The sequence below is a fragment of the Nyctibius grandis genome, chromosome 5 (assembly GCF_013368605.1).
Source record: "Nyctibius grandis isolate bNycGra1 chromosome 5, bNycGra1.pri, whole genome shotgun sequence".
NCBI lineage: Eukaryota > Metazoa > Chordata > Aves > Nyctibiiformes > Nyctibiidae > Nyctibius > Nyctibius grandis.
In genome coordinates, this window is record NC_090662.1 from 7,274,538 (window position 1) to 7,301,498 (window position 26,961).

Here is a 26,961-nt window from a genome sequence, read left to right on the forward strand (position 1 = left end):
CCTCTAAACAGAGAAAGATGGACTAGTCATCTAAAGTCTTGGCTTTATGCAGCCAGGGTAAGCACAGCTTACTCAAGGTAAGCAAAGCCTTAGAATTGAATCCTAGTAATTCTAAAAACACACACACACGCACAAAAGTTGTCATCCTTCTGGAGATGTGTCTAAGAAAAGGAAAACCAGAGAACTCTAACAAAGAAAACTAACCTTTCTGAAGTTCTGTTTTTACCATTATTTTAATGATGGCACAGAGAATCACGGAATGGTTTGGGTTGAAAGGGACCTTAAAGATCATCTAGTTCCAATCCCCCTGCCACAGGCAGAGACACCTTCCACTAGACCAGGTTGCTCAAAGCCCCATCCAACCTGGCCTTGAACACTGCCAGGGAGGGGGCAGCCACAACTTCTCTGGGCAACCTGTGCCAGTGTCTCACCACCCTCACAGTCAAGAATTTCTTCCTAATCAGACAACTAGATTTAAAAGAGAAGAAAACACACACAACCCCTCTTTAAACAACTAAGTATTCTTTGCATTAACCTACAATGACAATTAGAACTTAAGAAATTCAATTGACAAAGCTACCACTTCCGTAAAACATTTATAGAATCATAGAATGGTTTAGGTTGGAAGGGACCTTATGTTTATAACCTAAGAAATATTTTACAAGAATGTCCTCCTCAAGGACAGGATCCTTTTTTCTTTCTCATGTATTTCATGTCTCCAGTTTTGGAAGATTAATGAACCCCTCGTTGCAGTATATTTGCAAACCTCTTGCTGTTGGGGATATATCAGATCTTTGAAGGTGTCTTTAATGCTGGCAAGGATTTGTGTCTGAATTCTAGAATGCGTGAGTCTTACACAAGTTACTTCAATGGCTTTCTGAGAGAAACAAAACTTTGAAAGGTTATGACCTTTTTTTTTTCCTGTCCCCTTTTCAAAGGAAAATTTTAAACTTGTATAAGATGCAACCGCAATCCTGGAGGCTGTCCGCAAAGAAAATGTTGTGCTTTTTAATGAAAATTTTGCTTCTTTAATATTAAGATTGCTTAAGTAGCAACAATTCTAGCGTGAGCACAGTTATACCAGTACCGTTTCTTCAGTAAGGATAAAGAACAAGGTACAGTGCTACAAAGCACCCTTCTACAGATGTGCTTCCAGACTTCAGCTCACGCAGAGAATATCAGCGTCTGTCAACCCAGACACAAGGATAACTGCTTGTGAGAGAAAGGATAATTCTTTTGAAAGCCAAGAAACACCAATTGCAGTGGAGTCATCCTGTGAAGAGATTAGCCTGTCTACTGGAAACCAGAATGAACCAAATTTGCAAAATCTTTTCTGGGAACTTGAAAGAAAAAAAAATAAGCAGCATTACACGCCCCCACTGACATGTCGCTGTGTTCCTTAGAGCCATGGTACAGCAACAGTGTACCTTGATAACAAACATTTTTGCCAGTTAATTATCATTTTGTAATTCATTTTCAAATGTCTGCAACAACCATAGGGTTATTAATGAAGAGAACTGGCTGAAAAAGAAATTCTCAAGACAACTTTTGCTCTAAATTAGTATTTCTGGGAGAAGGTCAGGTGGACATCAAAGGCCAGAAATAAGCCTTCGTAATAATAGTTTCTTATCGAAACAGAATTGAAATGAATTCAAAACATCCTAAGTGTGCGGTTGTTTGGGGTTTTTTTAGGACATAAAGCTGGAGGAGAAGAACAACCAGTTTCATAGGACTTGGAGGCATTTACAGTTTTCCCATCTTCTGAACTTCCCAGACTGAAACAGCCAAACATTAGAAGAGCCCTTGAAGTAGTAAGTAAAAACTATGATACAGAATTGTGGAAGTGCTTTTAAAAGAAAAGTTTGAAAAAGTTGGCAAAAATAACTTTTAAAAGAGCAGAAAGGACAGAGAGACCAGCAGCTTCATCATCCCGCTACAGTTATGTGGAAAATAAGGAGAAGGAAAGAAAACATTTTCAGTAGCTAAGATCAGAATTATTGCACTGCCTGACAGAATAAACCTAAATAACATTCAGAGCTTCTTGCAAACCATTTTAGATCTGTATCCAGCTGACTGTGCTGTTCCAACTATTCTTTTATTTAGGCAGAGAAACAAGCTCTCAGTCATTCCAAGTTGTTACAAGATCCTGCCTACAGACTCAACAGAAGACTACGGATTTTCACTGTCTGCCCGGTATATAAGAGAGAAATGTAACTCAAGAACAGAACTTTCATGGCACAGGCTCCATTACACAAGCGATAACAAGCACGAATACTTGTTTACTGCTGGAAAGCAGCTTGGCAGAAAAGGACCTGGAGGTCCTGGTGGACACCAAGTTGAATATCAGCCAGCAATGTGCCCTTGCTGCAAAGAAGACTAATGGTATCCTGGGCTGCATTAGACAAACTATTGCCAGCAGGTCGAGGGAGGTGATCCGTCCCCTCTACTCATCAGTGGTGAGGTCACACCTGCTGTACTGTGTCCAGTTCTGGGGTTCTCAGTAGAACAGAGACATGGACATACCGGAGAGAAACGAACAAAGGGCCACAAAGATGATTAAAGGTCTGGAGCATCTGTCCTATGAGGAAAGGCTGAGAGAGCTGGGACTGTTCAGCCTGGAGAAGAGAGGGCTCAGGGGGATCTTATCAATGTATACAAATACTGAAGGGAGGATGCAAAGAGGACAGAGCCAGGCTCTATTCAGTGGTGCCCAGTGACAGGACCAGAGGCAATGGGCACAAACTGAAACACAAGAGGTTCCCTCTGAACATCAGGAAGCACCTTTTTTCACTGTGAGGGTGACTGAGAACTAGCACAGGTTACCCAGGGAGGTTGTGGAGTCTCCATCCTTAGAGATACTCAAAAGCCGTCTGGACGCAGTCCTGGGATGCTGGCTGCAGGTGGCCCTGCTTGAGCAAAGACGTTGGACCAGACAACTTTCAGAGGTCCCTTTGAAGCTCAACAATCCTGTGCGATTCTGCAGTTTTGGGAAAATGACACAGCTGCACTGCATCTTGGGGAGTCAGGGGTGGAGGAATGACCCACACATACTCCACAGCAAAACTCATTTCTGATAATCATTCAGTCACCAAACAGTTCAAGAACATATAAATGAGCAAACTGATTATTAGCTAATTGAACATTTTTACCATAAGTACAATACTACTGCCCTCTGCTGTCTTTTATTTCCATATGTACTGTAAGGTTGAAAACATGTTGAGAAACACTGGGTTGGGTCTATATACTTGCAGAACCCTAATCTACTTGTCTGTTCTCTCTGAATTAATAATTAAAATAAAAAGTAGAAAATTCAGTAAGTTATTTTACTTTTTCTTCTGCTTCTGGGGAGATGAAATAATGAGTCAATCTTCAACAAATTCTTCAAAATTAAGGCTTTCTTAAGATAATAGCTCAACACAAAATACAAGTGTATAAACTCAGAGTTCAGATAATCGTTGTATGAAAACATGCATCATTCAAAGAATAGTATTCTGGAATCTGGGATGTTTCCATCAGCACAGAACATAGGAATGACCCACACATACTCCACAGCAAAACTCATTTCTGATAATCATTCAGTCACCAAACAGTTCAAGAACATATAAATGAGCAAACTGATTATTAGCTAATTGAACATTTTTACCATAAGTACAATACTACTGCCCTCTGCTGTCTTTTATTTCCATATGTACTGTAAGGTTGAAAACATGTTGAGAAACACTGGGTTGGGTCTATATACTTGCAGAACCCTAATCTACTTGTCTGTTCTCTCTGAATTAATAATTAAAATAAAAAGTAGAAAATTCAGTAAGTTATTTTACTTTTTCTTCTGCTTCTGGGGAGATGAAATAATGAGTCAATCTTCAACAAATTCTTCAAAATTAAGGCTTTCTTAAGATAATAGCTCAACACAAAATACAAGTGTATAAACTCAGAGTTCAGATAATCGTTGTATGAAAACATGCATCATTCAAAGAATAGTATTCTGGAATCTGGGATGTTTCCATCAGCACAGAACATAGAAAAAAGAAAGTCATCCTCGGTAGATATAATTACCTGCTTAAATAAAAGCAACTTAAATAAAAATAAAGGTTCAAATTCGGTATCACATCTAAGCTGATATTCAGCCAAGGATAGGTTGTCATAAACTGTTGCAATTATTACTAATACTGTTGATTTTGAAGTAGGTAGGACAAGAGCACACTAGATGAGGCTCTACCACCTGGGAATACAAAAGAAGCTTCTCACGCAAAAAGAAATCGGACCTTCCCGTTGTGAAACAAGAGAATATACAGAATGAATGAAAAGGCTGACAAGGTAAGAATAAAAACACCTCTCAAATTTGGAATATTCCAAATTAGCAATCATCTCAAATAATGAGGTCCATAACATCCAACATTCAATGTGGCCTACATGCAAAAAATTCTGGAAAACATACAACCTCCCCTTCTTTCCCCTTCCCCAATCTCATAAGCTCATAAACCCAACTAGTCCCAGGACAAGAAACGAGGCCACTATCACACAGCACTAGTCTGAAGAGTGGGAACTGGCATTCTCGCTGCTGCAAGATAGAAAACTGGTTTTCTTGAAAATAAAACTTTCTCAGTTATGTCAGGAAGGGCTGCAGAAGCAGCAGAGGGACTCTGCCACCTCAAAAAGAATCAGTGATGAGAAGCATAAGAATTAAAATCTGAAGGCTCACAAGAAAGTATATTTATAATGAAAAGAAAGTATATTTATAAAGGCTGCTGCCTTTAGGGGTTCTTCAACTTCTGTGGGTTGCATAAAAGTAAGAAAAAGTGCACATAGAAGAGTTGCTCAATCTCATTCAAAAAACCTCAGGAATGCGAAGAAGGTTCTTCATTAAGGCTCTGTGTTCAGACTCCAAACTAAGTGGGGACTTGATTATTATACTCTGTGTGAATGCCAGAACAGCTGGAAATTGCCAGCTACCCTGATTGTTTCTCTTCTTCCTTTCCCTCTCAATTTAGGCAACTTCAATCACAGACAGATGAAGGTAGACAGTGAAAGACAGAAATACTTTGGTGGAAATACTCAAATGGGAATATAACATATAACAGGTTTATTTAATCTTTCCTGAAAGTTATGATCATACTAAACCAGGAAAGAATTACTGTCTGTGGTGGTTGATTGAACACAGGATTATTAAGCAGGAGAATACAAATAGGAAATGAAAGCACAAGCTAGAGAAAGACCACACTGAAACACAAACTTTGCTGCTCTATGACACTTCCTGCATAAGAAATGACTGATGGGGAGATGAAAGCTTTGTTCTGATAAATATCAATCACACAAAGACACAAGGGCAGTTACGCACTTCAGAGACTGCTGTCTGTAAGAATCATGACGACGCCACTGAAAAGATGCCTAAATAATCATATAGGAATCAAAGAGGTTTACACACGGTTATGGAGTTGCACATGGATTCATTTTATTATGTCATCCTTCATTACCTCTAAATCATTACTCAAATGTGGTAGACACTGGCACATTTCTGGTCTCAATGCAACAACTCTTCCATCTCTTTCCAGTTCCTCATGGTCACAAAAACTGCTGCCCTCTATTCCCCTCCCACCCCCTGCTTTTATTTTTAATTAGGTTGGAGCACAGAAGTTCTAATGGGACAACAGTGTGAAGTTCCCAGAGGTGGGCCTGTGCAAACTGCGTGAAATTCAACAAGGCCAAGTGCAAGGTCCTGCACATGGATTGGGGCAATCCCAAGCACAAATACAGGCTGGGCAGAGAATGGACTGAGAGCATCCCTGAGGAGAAGGACTTGGCAGTGATGGTTGATGGGAAGCTCAACATGAGCCGGCAATGTGCACTTGCAGCCCAGAAGGCCAACTGTATCCTGGGCTGCATCAAAAGCAGTGTGGCCAGCAGGTCAAGGGAGGTGCTTTTCCCCCTCTACTCTGCTCTCATGAGACCCCACCTGCAGTGTTGCATCCAGCTCTGGGGGCCCCAACATAAGAAGGACATGGAGCTGTTGGAGCGAGTCCAGAGGAGGCCATGAAGATGATCAGAGGGCTGGAGTACCTCTCCTATGGAGACAGGCTGAGAGAGTTGGGGCTGTTCAGCCTGGAGAAGAGAAGGCTCCAGGGAGACCTCATAGCAGCCTTCCAGTACCTGAAGGGGCCTACAGGAAAGCTGGAGAAGGGCTTCTTACAAGGATATGCAGTGACAGGACGAGGGGGAATGGTTTTAAACTGAAAGAGGGTAGATTTAGATTAGATATTAGGAAGAAATTCTTTCCTGTGAGGGTAGTGAGACACTGGCACAGGTTGCCCAGAGAAGTTGTGGCTGCCCCCTCCCTGGCAGTGTTCAAAGGCCAGGTTGGATGAGGCTTTGAGCAACCTGGTCTAGTGGAAGGTGTCCCTGCCTGTGGCATGGGGGTTGGAACTAGATGGTCTTTAAGGTCCCTTCCAACCCAAACCATTCTGTGATTCTATGATTCTATGATTTCCCTCTCGAGATATTCTTCTGCAATAAAGATCAGGGGAAGATGTAAATTGAAGCATCTCATGCACACACATGCACGCACACATCAGTGTGTTAATGTTTTCTCATTAATTTTCCTTGTGAAGTTATGATGGAAAAAAAATAAGAAGGCAGCCTATAGGCAAGCTCTGCAAGAGTATTAAATGAAAACTGTATTTTGCAATTAAGCGTGTGATAGTTTTGGATAATGTAATCAAATATATGGATTCATTTACAGTACGTGTATAGTATGAACAGATTTCTTCAAGGCAAAACTCTCTCAGCTGCATATTATGAAGGCTCATTACAAATGGGCTGTCTAAAGTCCTGTAACTTTGTACACACCTGCTCTATCCCTGGGACCATCACCTTCTCTGACTCTTCCTCCCTCTCTTTTTAAGAACACAAGCATCTCTCAAGTATGCCATTTTCCAAAACCAAGCCATTGCTACAATTTTAATCCATAATTATAATCCTCTATTACTGTTGTTGCTGCAATGTTCCCTTCAGTGCTGTTTTTAAACAACGCTGACTTCAGGAGGAGTCAGACTGCACAGGAACCATGGGAATGTCAGGCAAAGCGAGTCTTTTAAGATACAGGCTGTTCATTTTCTTTAGTAATTTGTTCCTCTAGTGATAACCACTTTATCCAATCAAGTGAAGACAGAAAGCAAGAGCCAGGAATTGTTCTTGCAACTATTCCTTCTGTGCTTCAAGAAGGCGAGCATGGAAAGCTGGTGCATTCTTCCAACACACTTTCAGATAAAAACTGTCTTTATTTGTGAGTTTTGTACAACCCTGAGAACATCACCAGGCTTTCCATAAAGAGCAGTGACAAATAATGTCTGACTTTCCACTGCATGCTTGCGAAGAGGAGGAGACTGATTCTGTATTCTGTATGTTCTGGTTCACTTACCACATAAGATGCGAGAAAGAATAAGGAAGACACCCTTGTCTTTAAAAGTCTCATGCTCCACCAGAGTTCAACAATCACATAAAATTTTTCCTAGCCTCAGGCAAAGTTCATCCTCTTTATGAACAGACTGAATTATTCCTGGCACTATTTATAGTTCAGCCTATAATTTGCTACATGAACTGAAACTCTTTCTGCTCAGCTGATCTGCTATACCTTCTGCATGCTTGGTGAATAGAGGATTATTCAGTTAAGTCAGTGTGTCATGGACTGACGTCACCGACGGCTGAAGAGGAAGACTGCTGCTGCTTAGACAACATGTAGCTATTGTGTTACCTGAAAGGTCATGTTTAACATTCTCTTTGCAAAGAAAGTAGCTGTTATACCATCTTTTTGATCAACCCTTTGACTTGGGAACATACTTGATCTTCAAATCACCCAATCGCCTCAGTAAAGAAACAAAGCCACAAGTGTTAGGATCTCTAGCTTCTCCTTCCAGACAAGATGACAGGACAGAAAGTAGGATTGTAAGAAAAACTTGGGAAACAAATTATTACTTTTTCATGCATTCACTTCATATTTTAAGAAAAGGAATTTGCTGTCTTCTTTGTTATACCCTGAAAAACGTCAGCCACTGGCTTTGGTATTTTTAAGAAGAGCAATGTGCAAGACCTAGCTACTAGTCTCAAAACCAAAGATAGTAAGCAGACACAATGAGTAGGGGACATGCTGAGTAAATTTCTCCCTCTATTTGAATTGTACGATCTCAGTTCCCTGCCTATCAGGCTAACAGGTATTCTGGTCTCAATCTCACCCTTTAAAGTTTTCCACTTTGCACAGAATAATTTACTACAACAAAAGGCTAGTAAGGGAGTAAGGTAACACTGCAGGCCAGTCATCCAGGCAGTAACCTGGGATGTGTAACAGTTGTCCTCTAGCCCTCAGCAAAATACAGGTGGATCAGCAGCATCAGAAAATACCAACAGAATCCCAAAAGAAAATGCAAGTTTTAAGCCCTGTTGAGGAGAAGAGGGAATTTGAATTTGGGAACCCTATATTCTGTTCATTGTCTACCAAATGGCCACAATAACAGTTACAAAAACCTCCCCAGAACACAGTGTTGGGAATATAGCCTCTCCAGCAAGTTTTTTCCCAGCTGAAATTCTTCCATAATTTTAAGATGACCAAGACTACAATTCTAGCAAATAAACTATTCACATGAAAATCCCTACCTAGCTTTTAAAGCAAGTACAAGCACTTAGCACTTAATGGCATGCCTAACATAACCCGCTTTCTGTCATCACTCACAGACCATTATTTGTTGTCTGCATAGGATAAAAATTATTCTTTAACTGAAAATCCCAAAAGCAATGTTAAGATTATTAATGGGCAATTCAGTTCCTTAAAATTCACCTGCAGCTTCACGCAGAAAATAATTTTACCTTTTTTTTTTTTTAAAGTCAAGAAATGTTGTAGCACTGCTGGGCATTGTTAAGTAGCTGCCAGCAGACTTCAGTTCTTCCATATTGATTCCAAAACACAAAAAGCCCATCAAGGTATAAAATATTCTATTCAAAAGTAGATCCCATTCATACCATCAAAAAAACTCACTTCTCTTGAAGATTAGGAATGATGCGTTGCGTATTATTCTCAGAAAAAACAGACTTATCCCAAGGGGGACGGGGCACTGAATGGCTTCCTATACTTTTTACCTTCTAACTTAGTGCAACTCTCCTTTTAACAAAGCATCCAGGTATCTTGGGATACCCTAAGATGTCTGTGCTGGCAAGTGTGATAATTTAAGCATCAAACTATATGTCCCATGTTATGACTAATCAGTCTCCTTGGAGAGTAATTCAAGGCAGTTTTCACTGATTCATGACTGTAAGCTATCCTAGGCCCTTCAGTAAACCTGGGCTGGAAAAAAAAAAAAAAAAAAAAAAAAAAAAAGGAAAAAAATTGGAAACCACAGAAGATTAATAATAAAAATCCTCATAGATCTTAACAAGATACCACCAGTAACTCAAAAGTAACTTTAAATCTAAATATTAATTAGTACAATATCTGGCATACAAAGGAATAAAAAAAAGTAAAGTTAAAATTCATAACCCTTGAAAGGGGATTTATGATTCCTGAAGAATTCAGCTATACCCATTTTAAAGGCAACCCCTCTTTTCAAGTTTATAAAGATTTTTCTGTTTTTTCTTCCTTCACATTCTCAAAGCCTAAATCAAACACAACTTCTAACTCTCTGCAAGACAAGACAAGCCAAGCAGGTCTGATGCTTCACCCACTCCACAGATTATTCTCAGACATGAACACAGCATGCTGTGTGATCCTAGTTCCAATCCCACAGTGCAAGTGCAAAGCTGTACAGCACACAATTATTACTATGAATATGTTAGAGAGCCTACGCAATATTGCCCTTAGAAATTCCTTGCATTTGTCCACCAGTTTTGTTGGGTTATTATTATTATTGGGTTATTGTGTTTTATTGTATTTTGGAAGAATAAAAAGCCTTTTTCTTTCAGTGTAGTTCTGGGTTTTTTTTAGATCTCAGAGACTAAGTAATTTAAGGTTATACGTTCATTATATAGTGATAGCTAACGAAAAAAGCATGCATAACTTTACCTTTTCACTATTCTTGTATTTTTCCCAGCTTTTCAGCATCTTAAGCCATTTTGTAGTTCTTTCAATTTCAAGGTGCTTTTGCTGAAAAGAAATGAGAATTTTTACATCTTTTTCAAAACAAATACATTTAAAATTATTTCTGTTTTTCCAGAAATATTGAGAAAAAGTTGAAAGCAGCATCATCAACTTTTTATCCAGTCATCTAAGAACAGCAACAAAGAGCAACATCAGTTCACTTAAAACATCCAAAAAAAACAGCCAACCAAAAACCGAGCAGAAACCCTTATTTTGAGCACTACGCAAAGAATTGTGTTTTGTAAGGGAGTTTAAGTACAAGATTTATAGAAGTTTCTTCTCTACACATTTTTGGCAAGTACAAAAAACTTCCATTTATTTTTATACTCAGTAAATTTTCAGGTAAATAATTCCTGCTGCAAGGTTCTTAAAAGTTAGTTGACTCTGAAATGATGATCTTCTTTACCCAGACTTGCCTTGAACATAATTGGCTACTGTTTTCCAGTGATCACACAAACCATCCGTTCTTAAAAGGCATAAAGTTGAAAAGGCACAAAGTACATGAACAAAAACAAGTGCATGCAAGAGTGACAGTGCAGTAGCAGAAGTGGGAATAAGCTCTGATTCCGGACATTAAAAGCTAGAAAGCCTTGCTATAATTCTCATCCTTGGCTTGGTAAATTTTTACCTAAATGGCCCTATATCTTACCTGCAGAAGAAATCCTTGATGTTAAGATCTACTTGCTTAAATTATATTACTGACAAGAATATTTCAGTAACTAGGTGATAAAATGAGAATTCAAAACAAAACAAACCCCATATTTACAGAATCACAGAATGGTTAAGGGTTGGAAGGGACCTCTGGAGATCATCTAGTCCAATCCCCTGCCAAAGCAGGGTCACCCAGAGCACGTTGCACAGGGTCGCGTCCAGACGGGTTTTGAATATCTCCAGAGAAGGAGACTCCACATCCTCCCTGGGCAGCCTGTTCCAGTGCTCTGGCACCCTCAAAGGAAAGAAGTTCCTCCTCATATTCAGACGGAACTTCCCATGTTTCAGCTTGTGCCCATTGCCCCTTGTCCTGTCACTGGGCACCACTGAGAAGAGTCTGGTCCCCTCCTCTTGACACCCACCCCTAAGGTATTTGTAAGTGTTGGTAAGATCCCCCCTCAGTCTTCTCTTCTCCAAGCTGAACAGTCCGAGCTCTCTCAGCCTCTCCTCATAAGAGAGATGCTCCCGTCCTTTGATCATCTTTGTAGCCCTTCGCTATACTCTCTCCAGTAATTCCTTATCTTTCTTGAATCTTCTCAAAACAAATAATTATATTAAGTAGTATAACATGTAATATAATAAATACGTGAATTTCACACATTATTTATATTATATACAGATTTAAAAGCATGGGACAACCCTACTACCTTAAAGACTGCCATTCTGCCTATGAAAACCTTGCTACAGTTGCTATCAACTTCTTGAATCTGGGAACCAAACAAGCACTTGGAATTAGCTATTTTAGTCCCTGGAATTTCAAGGCACTTTGGCTCCTCACAGCCAAAAAATCTGTATTTTGTTGGCTCCAATGATAAGAAGATTTTTAGTACATATTTTTACAGCCCAGTTTTACATGCTATAAATTAGGTGAGGTGTCTCTGATTATACTACAAAGTTAACTGTAAACTGTATTGTTTTAAGAGTTGTTAATGACACTATTTCAACTCTTCCGTAACGCTTTGGAGCTGAGGCTCAACACTGGAAAAGCTAAAGCAGAAAAAGGTATGTGTGTGGCTATTGCTTTCTCTTCAAAGATGAGTATAAACAAAGACTTAGTTTTCTTGTAAAGGACAGCCCCTCTACCTCCAACTTCAAATCCACGGCTTAATAAATACAGGAAGGATATTCTGCTTCATATGGTTAGTGATGCAATCTGGTAACAATGTAAGAGTTTAATTTCAAAGCTCTGCAGGATACTGAAAACTTATTAATACTTTCATTAACTGCATCTGAAATGTTGGGGGAAAATATAAAAGAAAATTATTACTTATTGTCTCAATAAAAATCTAATTTTATTTTCAGCTTTTACTCATCAGAATTTGTGCGTTCTCTCCTGGTTATCAATGCAACAAAATGGGCAAAGAACTTATTTAATCCAGAAGCCCAAAGGTTTGCACTTGCAGAAGTATGACTTGATGACTGTTTAGGTCCACCCCACCCATGATTCAGTCCATGAAGTGTCCTGGAAATAAGTTTGTTTTCTTTTTTTAAAGTTATTTTTATTTGCATCCAACTGACGTAAGCCTGACATAAGTATAAGAAAGTTATGGGGAAAGAAGTGTCTCTACTTTCAACCTTAACTTATCATAGAATCATATCTACTTATCTAACTATTCATGTTGCAATCAGCTGCCCACACTCTTGTTCAGGTTTCATACTGTATTTGGTAATATCTCAACCACTTGCTTTTTTTTTTTTTTAATTATTTTCTAAAATTATTTAAAACACTTTTCTTAAGAGTTAGGTTTGAGGGGAAAAAATACTGCTTCACAGATTTCACAGGTTTCACAACACTGTTTCTGATTCTCCCCCACACTCACAACCCCTTTAAGAAACAAGTGTTTTAACATCTCTTAAAGCAGATGTTTCTAGGCATAGTTTAGATTGCAGGAATAACATTGCTATCAAGTCAGGAAAGTTCTCTTCCCTCAACAGGTTGTTCAGATAATTGGTAAGAAAAATAAAACCCTATCTGCTCCCAGAGTCTTTTTGTTTCTATGTTTGATCTACTTGCAAGATTTTGGTCTTTTGAGCCAGAAGCTCACTTCAATGGTATGTTTGTTCAAGCTTTTATTTCTTCTGTGCCAATTTATCCCATTTCTCAAGTGATGTTATTGTAGTCAAAATAGCAATTATTTCTGTGTTGTTGAAAACTTGTAGCTATTTTGTTCCCAGTCTGAATTATGTTCACTTTCATGTCTAACAGGTGCAACACTGAAAACATGGACAGATCTGACACAGCTCATTGCGGAGTACAGGGATGCTGCTGCTGCTCTTTCAGGCAAGTTCCATGTAGTTGTCACACACACACACCCCCCGCCCCCAAAAAAATAAAATCCACTTATCTGTCTTTGAGCACATTTTACACTTTGAAGCATTTTTGCCATTGGGAATAACAGAATCCCTAACTGAAGGAGAGAAGGTTTCTTACTCTCGTATCAGTAAATAATACACTTCTGAAAGCAAAAAAGCATGAAGTTAAGTTGGCAAGCATCCATCTTTTGTGCAGCACTCCACCTTCCTGGAAAGCAAGTGTGCTAGAGCTGAGGCTTAAAGCAATGCTTTAGCAGAAGCCTCAGACAAAACCAGAACTCACTGAAGTGTTCCCTGGAGAATTTATAATTCAGTAAACCAAAGACAAAACCAAACAAACTGAAAATGACTTACAAAATATTTCATAGTGCTTCAAAAACAGAGTCAGACACAGACTCCAGATTTCCTGAGGTCAGTTCTCTGTCTACTTTTCTTCTCTAGATGATCTTTCCTCCCCTAGTCTTATCTCAGATGTGTTGGATGATTCATCTAAAGGTTGAGTAGTTCATAATGTAGGACAATGATTCAATGCATTTAAGTCACCAAATGCCCAGCAAGTTAATGAAGCATCAAAGTCAGTCTGCATTCACAGTAACAATGCCTATTCTAAAAGTATTATGCATGTAAATACACACACACACACATATAAATACACACACAGAAAACCTAGCTTAAGCTTTACACTGGAATGTATACAACGACTAGAGATCCAAAGTTCACAAGGATACACAACCCTTTACAGAAGTTGCAAACGAAATGAAAACATGACTTAGGAATATTTCTTAAAATTCACAAGTAAGGCAAAAGGAAAGCATAAACAGTTCTGCCAAGTAAGTGACTTTAAAAGATACTGCACAGAGAGCTTTTAGTCTTAGCTTACATTAACACGACATATTAACTATCCTGTGAACGGTATCTTGAAAATTGTAAGGATTCAAACACTGCTGCCAGCATACAGATAAAGCACAAACCAGCAGAGGTCAGGATACCATCGGGAGTCTCACACAGGAGTGTTACTGTGTGATTATAAAAAGACACTTCATTTGCAATGAACATTGATTCAATAAATAGTTTCTATGCTGACATTTTGTTTGAGACTGCATGAATACAATATGGGACAAAGAACAAGAAACTATTTTCCCCCAATAATTTAAGGCTAACTACAAAGCCACAGTGAATCAGAGCTTCAAAACACATATACCACAATAATTGCAAGCTGTCTAATATTTATGCTCATAGATTCACCACCCTGCTGTGTCCTTCTGATGAAATAAAATTATACATACATTCACTATGTTATTAAATGTAATGAAACATGGCAGGAAAATGCAACTATTTCAGGCTGCGTATGCAGAAACACACGTGAACCAACGCAAAACAAAAGGGACTCTGAAGTTCCCTTCTTTTACATGAAGCATTTCTTACTAGCCCTATACTGAAGCTCAAAATAATCCCTTTTCAGAAGCACTACTGCTCTTAACACTCAGGGAGCTGAGCTGCCTTAGAACAAGTCATTCCACCCCTTTTCCATGCACTCTACTGATTTGCACAGCCAAGAGGGCTAACTTTAAACTCACAGCTTTAAATATTTTATCTTGAGTTTTCTGATGATACAGAATATCAATATGGACAAACAAGAAGGATCTGATCAGGTCTTGGAGATAACAATGGGCCTGACAGACCAAGGGGAAATACTAATAATAACTAGGTCCAGACAAGTAGAAATTCAGCTCCTTATGATGTTAACAAAGGCTATGTTCCCCAAAGATCAGTTCCCAAACTTCCCCTCCAGTACCCTCCAGCCTTGCATGTCCAAAATACACTCGGCTCGTCAACTCGACATTACAAGGGAGGTCATCAAGTCTCAGTGGCAGCCAGGACATTTGTCACCATTTACAGACTAGAAAAGCACGCTATGCTCCTCAGGGGACAGCAATGTACACCTCAGCATCAAAGCCACCACCTCGCTTGGACAATCCATCCACCCAGCACAGCTGATGACAGCTCGTGACGCAGAGACAACAGCTCTCGCTCTTTCAGGGCAGAGCCGGGTGTGATCTCTTAAGTGGCTCTGTTTCTTTTACTAGGTCATATAATGGGTGCGGAAAACTCATGTCTCATTGCAACCAGTAAATGTAAGATCGCGTGGGCCCCAAGGGATCTGTGGGCGAGTTGACAAGGCCTCAAGGACCACAGTTCTTATGGGACTTAGAATATGTTTCTTTGGGAATGCAAATCACTAAAATGCTTCATCTCCTCATTTTACCATGATTTATATTTAAAAAGTCATAAATCTGTGAATGTTTACTTCCTAGTAAAAAACCTGGAAGACACTGGACTTACCTTTTCTATCACTGCATCATGGACGGGAAGCTCCTCTGGACTGAAAAAAAAGACAAAGTTCATATTGTTAATCTTGGCACAAAATGGTTTCTGCATAAGCTCTTACAAGTAATCATTTACAGTAGCAATACGTAGTAATGAGGGAACAAGAATTTTGAACTTTAGAAAACTAAGACAATGACACACAGGAACCCTTGGAGTATTATTTTTTAAACACAGTAAAACTCAAAATATTTTAAGTACAGAACTAGAATTATTTCAATCTTAAACCTTCCAAATCAGAGTTGCATAGCTTCAAAAGACAAGGACTTAACAGAAAGTTTATTTTTTCTTTAGTAAAAGCACCCTGCGCTGTGCTACTGAACTGAAACCTAAGTGAATTTGTTTTGCTTATTAGACCATACTACTGTTACCTGAAATACCCCTATAAAAGGTTTTCTCCTCCTTTACTACTGTGCCCTGTGAAAGGAACTAAGCTTGACTTAGGAGAGTTAACTTCCACTTTCTCAAAACTCTACAAAACTCACTCTGAGTAACAGGCAGGAGGTGGTAGAAAAAAACACAACAAACATCAGTTTTATTACTAGATATCTAATTAATATTAAAAAATGCAGTTCTTTCACTTTTCTTAGCCTAACTAAAAAGGCAGGTTATGAATTGAAAGCTTGAAAAGCAGCCTTTGAACAGATAAACTAAAATAATAGAAATTCTGAAAATGTAATTCTGAGGTCTCTAGCTTCTGTTTTTCTTATCAAAGAAACTTGTGTTTTTTTATCAAAATTAACTGGACCACTTTGATGCCAAACGAGCCTGCCTTCCTTTGCCTGCATCGTCTGCAGCTTCTGAAAACAGAGCAGCTCATCTGTAAGTAGCAAGGCTCCCTTTTTCTGCTCTACAGATCAGATAAATAACACAACAAAACCCTGTTTAAAAGGGACTAAAAAGCAGACACTGTGTGAAATCCTTTTAAAAAATAAAAATTCCTACTGTGTCTTGATGTTATGAAAAAATTCCTATCCACATCATTATAGCTTTCTATAGCAAGGCCATTAAAACCCAGTATTTTAGACCTGTACCAAATCTGTGCAAGGGTGAAAAAAACACTGGGGAAGGCTACGAAAGTAGTTGCTGCTGCAGTTAATATAAGAAGAGTCTGATGCAAAATCCTTGACTTATATTTGATCTCTTTTATGTCATTTAAAAGATGCAGTTTCAGATTCAGAAGTTACATCTGAATAAAGAAATACATGTGAATTGCTTAATCTAATGGAAAAGCTTGCTCCAGTCAACACCTCCTCGGAGACCACACACACAAGTCAGTTTCCAGTACACAGCCTAGAAACTAATTTAAAAACCAAAAGAGTGTTTCTTTTCAACAGCGTTGCAAAAAGCATAATCCCTTCATTTAGAAGCACTTTCCAAGTATCTAAAAGTTTTCTTGAAGAATAACATCAAAACTCAAAAAACCCTGATGAACATGTGTCTAACGGGCTAGAAAGAGCCTATATTTAGTGCTGTCTGAGGTTGTAAGTGCTAGAAAATCATAGTATCACACACATTTCATATAACTAGGTTACCAAACTGAAAGCAAGCCCTTTGTATGCCAAATATCACCTCAAAATTAAGCTTGTTTGAACAGAAGTAAAAAAAATAAGCAAAGGGGAAGAAAAAAATAAGCAAAGGGGAAGAAAAAAATAAGCAAAGGGGAAGAAAAAATTCAATTTTATAGCCTGCTTGAGGTTTTTTGTTGTTTTGTTTTAAGTACAAAGACTGCTATGCCTTTCAAATGTCACTTAAAATTTTCAGTTCTTTAGCAACTCCTTCTCTCCCCATGCCAAATTTCTGAATAACCTCCCCTACCTCCACCAGAAGCATCAATCTCACACAGCAAGACAAGAGCACAGCCACCTCATGCTTCATGGCCCTACGAGACCAGAGAAGCAGCTGGCTGGGCACACAAGACCCCTTCCCCCAGCGCCGCCAGCAGTGTGCAAGACACCAATTTGACAGCTCCGCATCCCCGCGGACTCTCGTCGGACGCAGCTACTCCTCTGCTCCACCAGTACCACTTGACAGCTTATCTTCAAGTTTGCTAAACTGGCATGGAAGCTAATCACACACAAGATTAATCAAATCTCATTTTCTCACAAAGTAAGGACGAATCGCAACAATTTATTAAGGAATTGTTGTTTGCTGATTTTCCAAGTTCCCACTGATGTACAAACGAAAGACACGGCTGCATCTACTGAGCAGTGAAAGAAGGCTCTCTTGCCCTGGGAAGCAGACACCGTACTCCCTCAGTAAATTAATCCAGCAGCAAATTTATGACGACACTCCTTGTTATTTCTTTAGCTACAGAGCTATGCACTAATACCACATACCTACATTTTAAGCACTGAAATTCCACAGGAGTAGAGTAAGCCAGACCCGTATTTTTATTCCCTGAGATGCTGCTGGCAGCTGAGCACGAAGCTGAGCAAATGCCCCCGGGCTGCTCAGTAACTCACTGGACTGGAACGCAGGAGTTCCCGGAGATCTTCCTCCCAATTAACTAGATTGCACTAACTACGCCCAGGTACTCACATACATAACATCCCAATGTATCCTGCAAGGACTGAGGGAAAGGCATAGTAGGCAAACAAAATCTCTCAACCCCCTAAAGATACTTTAAATAAACACATTTCCATTTAGTGCATGTGTTTTCTATGCAGAAGCACCTTATAGGGTTTTTTTTTTTCCTACAAAGGATTAGGTGGGATCAGACACAAAATCAATTAATGTCTAATCACAGAATCACAGAACCAATCAGGTTGGAAGAGACCTCTGGGATCATCGAGTCCAACCGTTGCCCTGACACACCCTGTCAACTAGACCATGGCACTAAGTGCCACGTCCAGTCTTTTCTTAAACACATCCAGAGATGGTGACTCCACCACCTCCCTGGCCAGCCCATTCCAATGTCTAATAACCCTTTCTGTAAAGAAATTCTTCCTAATGTCCAACCTGAACCTCCCCTTGCGAAGCTTGAGGCTGTGTCCTCTTGTCCTATCGCTAGTTGCCCAGGAGAAGAGGTCAACTCCCACTTCACTACAACCTCCCTTCAGGTAGTTGTAGACTGCAATAAGGTCACCTCGGAGCCTCCTCTTCTCCAGGTTAAACAACCCCAGCTCCCTCAGCCATTCCTCGTAGGTCAGACCCTCCAGACCCTTCACCAGCTTGGTCGCCCTCCTCTGGACTCGCTCCAACACCTCAACATCTTTCTTGAAGTGCGGGGCCCAGAACTGGACACAGCATTCAAGGTGCAGCCTCACCAGTGCCGAGTAGAGAGGGACGATCACTTCCCTAGACCGGCTGGCTACACTATTCCTAATAGAGGCCAGGGTGCCATTGGCCTTCTTGGCCACCTGGGCACACTGCTGGCTCATGTTTAGCCGGCTGTCGATCAGCACCCCCAGGTGTCTTTCCACTGGGCCGCTTTCTAACACTCTTCCCCCAGCCTGTAGAGCTGCATGGGGTTGTTGTGGCCGAAGTGTAAGACCTAGCACTTGTTCTTGTTGAACCTCATGCCGTTGGTCTCGGCCCATCTATCTAACCTGTCCAGATCCCTCTGTAGGGCCTTCCTACCCTCCAGCAGATCGACACTCCCACCCAGCTTGGTGTCATCTGCAAATTTGCTGAGGGTGCACTCAATCCCTACGCCTAGATCATCTATAAAGATATTGAACAGCACCGGCCCCAGAACTGAGCCCTGGGGAACACCGCTAGTGACCGGCCGCCAGTTGGACTTTGCCCCACTCTCTGGGCTCGGCCATCCAGCCAGTTTTTAACCCGTTGAAGAGTCCACCCATCCAAGCCCCGGGCAGCCAGTTTGTCCAGGAGGATGCTGTGGGAGACAGTGTCGAATGCCTTACTGAAGTCTAGATAGACTACATCCACAGCCCTGCCCTCATCTACTAAGCGAGTCACTTGGTCATAGAAGGAGACCAAGTAATTTTATTGTACTGAAAGAGGGTAGATTTAGATTAGATATTAGGAAGAAATTCTTTACTGTGAGGGTGGTGAAACCCTGGCACAGGTTGCCCAGAGAGGCTGTGGGTGTCCCCTCCCTGGCAGTGTTCAAGGCCAGGTTGGATGGGGCTTTCAGCAACCTGGTCTAGTGGAAGGTGTCCCTGCCTGTGGCAGGGGGATTGGAACTAGATGATCTTTAAGGTCCCTTTCAATCCAAACCATTCTGTGATTCTAAGATTCTATGAATCTTCCCCTTCCTCCTCAGCCTAGCCAATCTAATTTTGTTACACCTTCATTATTTCTTTTAATGTTGAATCTTCTCCCACTGTCCCCAGCCTATTCAAACTTATATTTTTCGATGTCTTTTATGTGTGTATTTCACCAAGTAATAATGTGAAGTAGTAAACAATATAAACATAATATAGCCACATCCTGCCCTAAGACGACTGCTTTCCTTTAATAGCTCAAGTAATACTCATTTAGGGGATACAGAGAAGAACAGGACTGATTAACATAATTAGCTTGGAATCATACAATACTTGATATCCAAAAGAGAAGCCACAGAGACAGCTTTTAACTGAACTCATGTAAATAAGGTCTCACTTAGCAGAAACAAAATCTTAACACACTATTGTCCACAATAAAGAAAGATCCAAACTAGGTAAATACCCTCAGACACGAATCAAGAATCATTACATCTTGTATGTGCCTTTGCTCCAGTCATAAAGACTACAGCCTCCCACCAGCAGGCTGGGCAGCCCCCATTGCAACCTGCCAGCGGCTCAAGAGCTCTGGTTGTCACTGCCAAGCAGCTCTGGTGTTACAGCATTAAGAGAAAGGTCTGAAGATGTTGTCTACAGGTTTGGGAGCTGGAAAATGCTGGGACCAAATCCTAACTCCAATAAGGAGCAGGGTCCACATGAAGGTATGCTGAGCTTCCTACTAGAAGGCTCCTCAAAGACATTTCACTGGGAGGAAGTATCAGACTCTAAGGTTTGACTGGAAGTCAGGACCTTTACCTGTGGTCCTCACTGGTAGTGATTTGCAGCACCAGCCCAAAGACTTCTCCCTATCTTTCAGTCTGGACTATTACCACCTTCTGGTGAGGATTATAAGGCCTGTAAGTTCAAAGAAATGGGATTTCATTTTGAAGAACAAGGACTTAACAGAAAATGCTTTTTTTATTAATTATAAGTGATGAACGGATTTTACATCTTTAAATCCACCACAATGGCTAACAGAGGTTTTCATGAATTTTTCAAGGTAACTTAAAAGAAATATTAATCTTAAATGCATAAATATCTGACACTTCAGAACATTAAACATGCAGATCTATTGTTTTGACCATTAAGCTATGTGTTGCAATTAGCCTCGAGTAACAGTGGTAGTTTAAATAAATTGAAAAGTCTCAGACTTAACAAGCTTACAGTCACCTACCCATTGCTGCTGTTTAAATCAGTCTTCTTTAAACACCACTTTGATATATTTGTTCAATATAAACACAAAGAAAAGACTTCCTTATATTAGTCACTCATCAGATGTATTCTTTTCCTGCATTTATATTTAAATTGCAAATATGTTCCCTGCTGGCTCAAATCACAGCATTTTCCTGCTTCTAGTTTGTCTTAAATAAATTTAAGACATGTAAAGGCTCTTCTATCATTTGCAGCTTCAGTTGAGGATGGAAGATGTTTAGAGCAATAATCAGCAGTCTTGATATGTTAGTAACCCCAGAACTGTAAATTCCAGAGGATCAATTCAATTCTTCACAGTTCCAAGTTGTATAAACCCTGACACTCAATTTTTCATTGGAAAAAAAAGTGGCCAAAATTGACGACGATAGACTAAAAATCTTTACCACAAAGCTTACTTGCCCAAAGAGCTGTTATGTTCAAAATTTCTTTGTAAGCTGTATTTTCATTTCTCATAACTTCTATTTCAAAACACACCACTTGCTTAAAATCCCTCTCTCCTTGCTGTAGTCCTTCTTACCCCAGAGAGAATTTGCCAGTGCAATGTGAAGAACTTTGAGGTCCTTTATCCTGAAACATATTGCAGGAATATAATGGTGATATGTTCAAGTCATTATTTTTTTTTTTTTTTAAAAAAGCAAATTAAATTTAATATTCCTATATGACTGAACTCACTAGAACATGACTATTAAAAAACCCAAATCCTCATAAAACTTGTGGTGCAGTCCCTACGCAAAATAGTTTCTCATACTATTTCTCAATTATTTTCTCATGCTCTCCTCAAAATACTACTAAGTGCACTAGCATCACCTTGCATCATTGCATGCACATTTTAACTGAAAAGTATTTTGAAACCATATGTGGTGTCACATATTAAATACAATGTGGGAAAAGTTTCTTGCAGAACATTTATCTTCATGGTCTCATTGACTTAATCATGAAGAAAGAGATGCTGTGCATTCAGTTTTTCATTTGTGATGCAATGTTAAGTGTTTAAATCCATGAGGAAAACACACTTGCTACTACCCAGGATAATTATTTTGGAGGCATTATTTTTTTTAAAAAAAAAAAAAAGAAAAGCAAAAACAACAAAACAGCCATTTGTATCATTTTGAAATTTCTATGACCAAGGAATCTGTCAGTGGAACATCCACAAAAACATTAGTAAGGCATAGGGGGTTGGAACTAGATGATCTTTAAGGTCCCTTCCAACCCAAACCATTCTATGATTCTATGATAAAACTCAAACGCAAGCGTCACGAAATAAATTTATGAAGAGTGCTCACGCACAGGTAAGATACAAGAAGGGAAGAATGCAGCTGACAGATATTTGGACAAGAAAAGCTTTAGTACAAATGGAGTTTCAGCATTTCAGTACTCAGATGTATTAGGAAAATGTAAAACTTCCCAAGTACGAACAGTTTTTAGGCTGTGTAATTTGTCAGAAGTGAGTTGTAGGAGTCTAGAGCTTTACTAGACAAAAAGTTAGTATTTTCACACTGGGAAACCAACTCTGCAACAATAAACACACTGCCTAGGTGTTCTCTTAGGTCTGCCTCCCCTTCAGTGTCCCATACATGGCACACAAAACTGTCAAAGCAATACACAGTATTATGATAGTTACAACAGCACTTTGCAACAGAATAACACCTAATATATACCCACATACTGTTTCCAGGTAGCTTTGACTGCCTCATGATATGCAATATATATACTGATCTTTGTTCTAAAGTTAGCTGAAAAGTACTTTCACAATCATCTTATAGAAGGGAAGATAAATAAGACTAACTGTATAATTCACAGGACACACAGCACTGTTACTTATAATGACTATTTTCATGTCTGCATTATGTCACAAGATGGGCTACAAAGCAAACTGTTTTCTGAAGTCAACTGAAAAAAAAAATCATTAACCATTACAAGTATAAATAAAACAGTATTTCAATGTCATGTCATGCTTTAGACCTATGATTAAGTTATTCTACACTCTACAGCACAAATCTAAAGGACAACTTAGTGTTGAATTCAGATCCTTTAGTACAAACAAGTTAATTTTCAGAATAATTCTGATTATGAATGATTGCTTTAATCTTCCAACCTTTGAATAGAAATTAAAGGCAATAGTGTCATTTTCAAAACCAGTAATACATGGAAAAGATTTCTGAAAATATTAAGGAGAAAGTCAGAAAACTGTTTTTTTAAACTAAATGATGGATTTTTCACAGATAAAACTCTACGGATCACTTCCTTCTTTCCATTACACATTTTACTTATATAACTCACAATTTTGATTGTGTCTGTCTATCAAAATAATTGGAGCTCTGCTACTGTAATCATCAACTTTGAATTTTCACCAAATAACCTCTGCACAGTATAGGTGTGCTGACTACAAGAAAACAGTTTTCATAAGTTTTGTTAAAATTCATAAGCAAGCCAAAGCAATTAATTAATATAGAGGACAAGCCAATGTGATATATCATAATATAATTATCAGGAAACATGCTGCAAGAAAGAATTTAATGCTGGCAAAAGATTGGATCACATGTGATTTTGTGACTAGGTTTTAGTTACAATTATTATTTGCTGATTCTGTGGATGTTGCTGCCAATGTGCACAGCACAGTGCTGTGCATGTAGTGCTGACATGTAGCTCCTGTACAGAGTCTCAAGTAATGCACACTCTCAGAATAAGATAAAATAAAATCCAGAGATTTATCAAATTCAATTAAATCTCAAAGTGGTGACTTTTTAGTAAAGTACTTTCCTGCTTGGGAGAAGATAACTTCACTGTAAAGTTTTTTTTGCCAATATAAGAAATGGTCAAGAAATTCAGAGCAAACAAGCTACCTGTATTTTCACTGCCACATGCTAAAATATATTCTGTCTTGTGACTTTAGTAAAAGGTATGTTCTGTATGCAAACTTTAAAGTTTTCTCAGCTTGGAATCAGAAAACCTTTGAGAAAATCTATAATCTGCATAATTGAGCACAACAGCATTCCCAGTGATTTCTGATGTCACTTTAATTGAAAACAAACACTGAGGTTAAAAATGTCTTCTCAGAATCACATTCTGGAGTGTCTTTTAAAAAGATAAAAATTAGCCTATGCTACCTGAAAACTCTCAAGTGGCTAAAAGACACTTTACCTTGCTTATGATTTACATTTGATATACAAATGTCTAAAAAATCCAAGATTTTTTTCCTTAAGCATATATACACAGAGAGCCTTTAAGTAGTGCTTTAAGGTTAGTTACTGTACAGATCACTTACACCAGATATTAATAGCAATCCAGGACTTACATGTTGGCAGCTTCATCTATCAAAATTCATGTGCTATGCAAAGCGTATTCCAACATGAATTAACTAAGATGGTAGCGTTCCAGCAATATATATTTGTTCACTGCAGAAGCTCAATGCTTTATGTACCTACACTTGCTTCTTTTATGAAACAATCTTCTGCAGTCCCAGCTTCCATTTTGGTGGGTCTTTAACTTGGGTCAAGAGTAGCAGCATCTTTGCACTTGTAAAAACTGTCGCCTCAGTTCTCTTTTAGCACTCTCAACAATCGGTGCCAGTGAAGCACACTGTGGCCATTCCCAATATTCAGTTACTTTAATCTTCTAGAAATGCTAAAAATAGTAGGAAATACATGTGGTAATAATGATTATGTTAAATCCTTACATTTTAGGGCTTAAGCAGTCGCTCAAAACCAATGCATATCGCTTTATGTATGTTGTATAAATTAAATCATATATAGCCATATTCAATCATTTTTTCCGTTCTGCTACCTAATAGCTCTTTTCATAAAAGGAAGTAGCTCATGAATTCCTAGTACACAGTGGGTGATCTTTTACTCAAATCCAGCAGCAGCAGCTGTTAACAGAAACACACTATTTGTCCTTAGTTGGCAGAATTATCCTGCAGCTTACTTTTGTGTTTGCAATCAGATCCGCGGGGTTGCATTCACCTCATTTCTTTCTGTATCTGCAAAGGATTGTTGAAGCGACAGCCTGGACTAACTCAGCTGAAAGAATGGATTTAAAATTCAAATTTCAACTCTCATCCTAAGAATAAGCTAAAGAAACGGGTACAATTGTGACATAGTTTTAGGGAAAAAAAATCCCTACCATTCTGTATGATAGCAAATAATAACAACTTTCTTCCCTTCCATGGGAAGGACCCACATGAAGGGAGAGTAGTAGAAGAACCACACGCTAGATCATTACAGTAACACAAGGAAAAAATAATAAAAAAAAAAATTAAGATAAAATTTTAAAAAAAATTAAAAATGTAAAAATCAAAACCCCTTTCAAATTATTCTTTAAAAAACCAACTTTCACTAAGATGAACAAAACTGAACTAAAGAGAAGAACATCTTAAATGCTTTTGTAAAGGAACTGAAGTTAGCAGTCCAAACCACAGGAAAATTTATTGGTAACTTCCAGGCACATAAATATTAAAAAATGATTGCAATCCTGACAGCAGAGCACATGGGCAAAGCTGCTTATTTTCGAATGGAAGCCAAAATTAACTAAACAACACAAACATGTCTAAGAAAGATATACTTGAAATCCTACTACTCTCCTTTTGTGGCTATAAATACCAATCCAGAAGGTAGGTTCTTCAGCTGTTGTTCAAACTACAGGTGGTTGACAACTTCTCTTCAAACAAGTCCAAAATAGGCGACTTTAAACCCTGCATAAAATGAGTTGATGTTGGGTTCAAACAGGCTCCTTAGCCTTAATGATGTTCTAAAGCAAGCCTGTCTCAGACAATGACCTAGCCAAGACCAGAAGTAAGGCATTTCCTCCTTCTCCTGGTGAAGTTCTACCACCAAGAACACAAGTGGTGTGTAAATACTGTAAGATCCTGTATGACTGTGAAGCTCACAGTTGATCATCTGGGAGAAAAAGTCTGGTTCCTCTCCCTTCTGCTATGTCTGGTTTAGACAATTTTCATGCAACTGCTTTTGAATAAATGACCACTCTTGCCATCAGGCTGGCAAAAAAAGACTTGTTTAAACAGCAAGGGTGAGGCAAAGTGAAGCGTAAAAGCACTGAAGAGTTCCTCATAGCACCAAAACACATTCCAAAGCAACATTTCTGACCACATGCTATTGCAAAATAAGACATCAATTTAAGGAAGCAACAGCTGCAAATTGCCATACGCATCTCATGCTTTTAGAAAGAAGTTCAAATGCATCAATGCAAAGGAAAGGATCACAACGCAACCACCACCACAATGCAACCACCACCACAAACGAATGCAGAGATCAAAGTTCATTGTCCATCACGGAAGCAGAGCTGTAAACAAAAAGAGTCAGAATGGATAACAACTAAGCAAAATTTACAGCAAGTCCAATGTACTCTTCCACTGTCAGTGATGTTTAAATAAAATCGCCTATTTACCTCGGTCTCTGAAAGGTCTGTCTCCGAAACTTAGTCCCATCACTTCACAATTGCATAGTAAGCAGAGATTCATTTCAGCTTACCAGGAGTTCCATAGCTGATAAAGAGCAAACCTCTTCATTAATGTTTATTATGTGCCTATCAACGTTGTGTTTTCAAACCAGGCTTTGTCTTACAGAAATGCAATTAAAACATTCTTTTAGAAGTGTTGCCTGTGAATGTATGCAAGAAAAACGGTTTTGTCTAATGCTAGGAAGATGGACCTAAAAAAAGCATTCTGAATCTCAATTACTAACCCAAGAAAACTTCCATTTCTGTCCTTAAATAAAAATAACATCCTCAGTATAATTAGGGCAAAAGAAAGAATGTTAAATAGAGCTGAAATTTGGAGGGGTTTTTGAACAGCAGTTCCTCAATACGTTGGTTAGCAATGAATATTTCAGAGCAAAATCAGTCCAGGGAAGCGTATCATACATTAGATGGCAGAATCCATTGCACACAATGCAAGACTACAGTGGAGTTTTCATAGTAAATCTTTATAATGTCGCATGAAAAATTCTACACAGTCAAAATAAGCACATTCATATATTT

The 26,961-nt window shown here is 38.9% G+C and overlaps 1 protein-coding gene across 1 annotated transcript in view; it reads right to left on the reverse strand.

The window, feature by feature from the left end:
- The window catches only part of USP6NL (USP6 N-terminal like), a 132,045-nt gene that overhangs the window by 31,105 nt on the left and 73,979 nt on the right, over positions 1–26,961 (reverse strand). Inside the window, exons 5-6 of the mRNA XM_068401001.1 lie at positions 15,485–15,524; positions 10,043–10,123 (exon numbers count right to left, since the gene is read on the reverse strand). Of these exons, the coding sequence (XP_068257102.1) occupies positions 10,043–10,123; positions 15,485–15,524 (121 nt within the window). The remainder of the gene's footprint in view (positions 1–10,042; positions 10,124–15,484; positions 15,525–26,961) is intronic.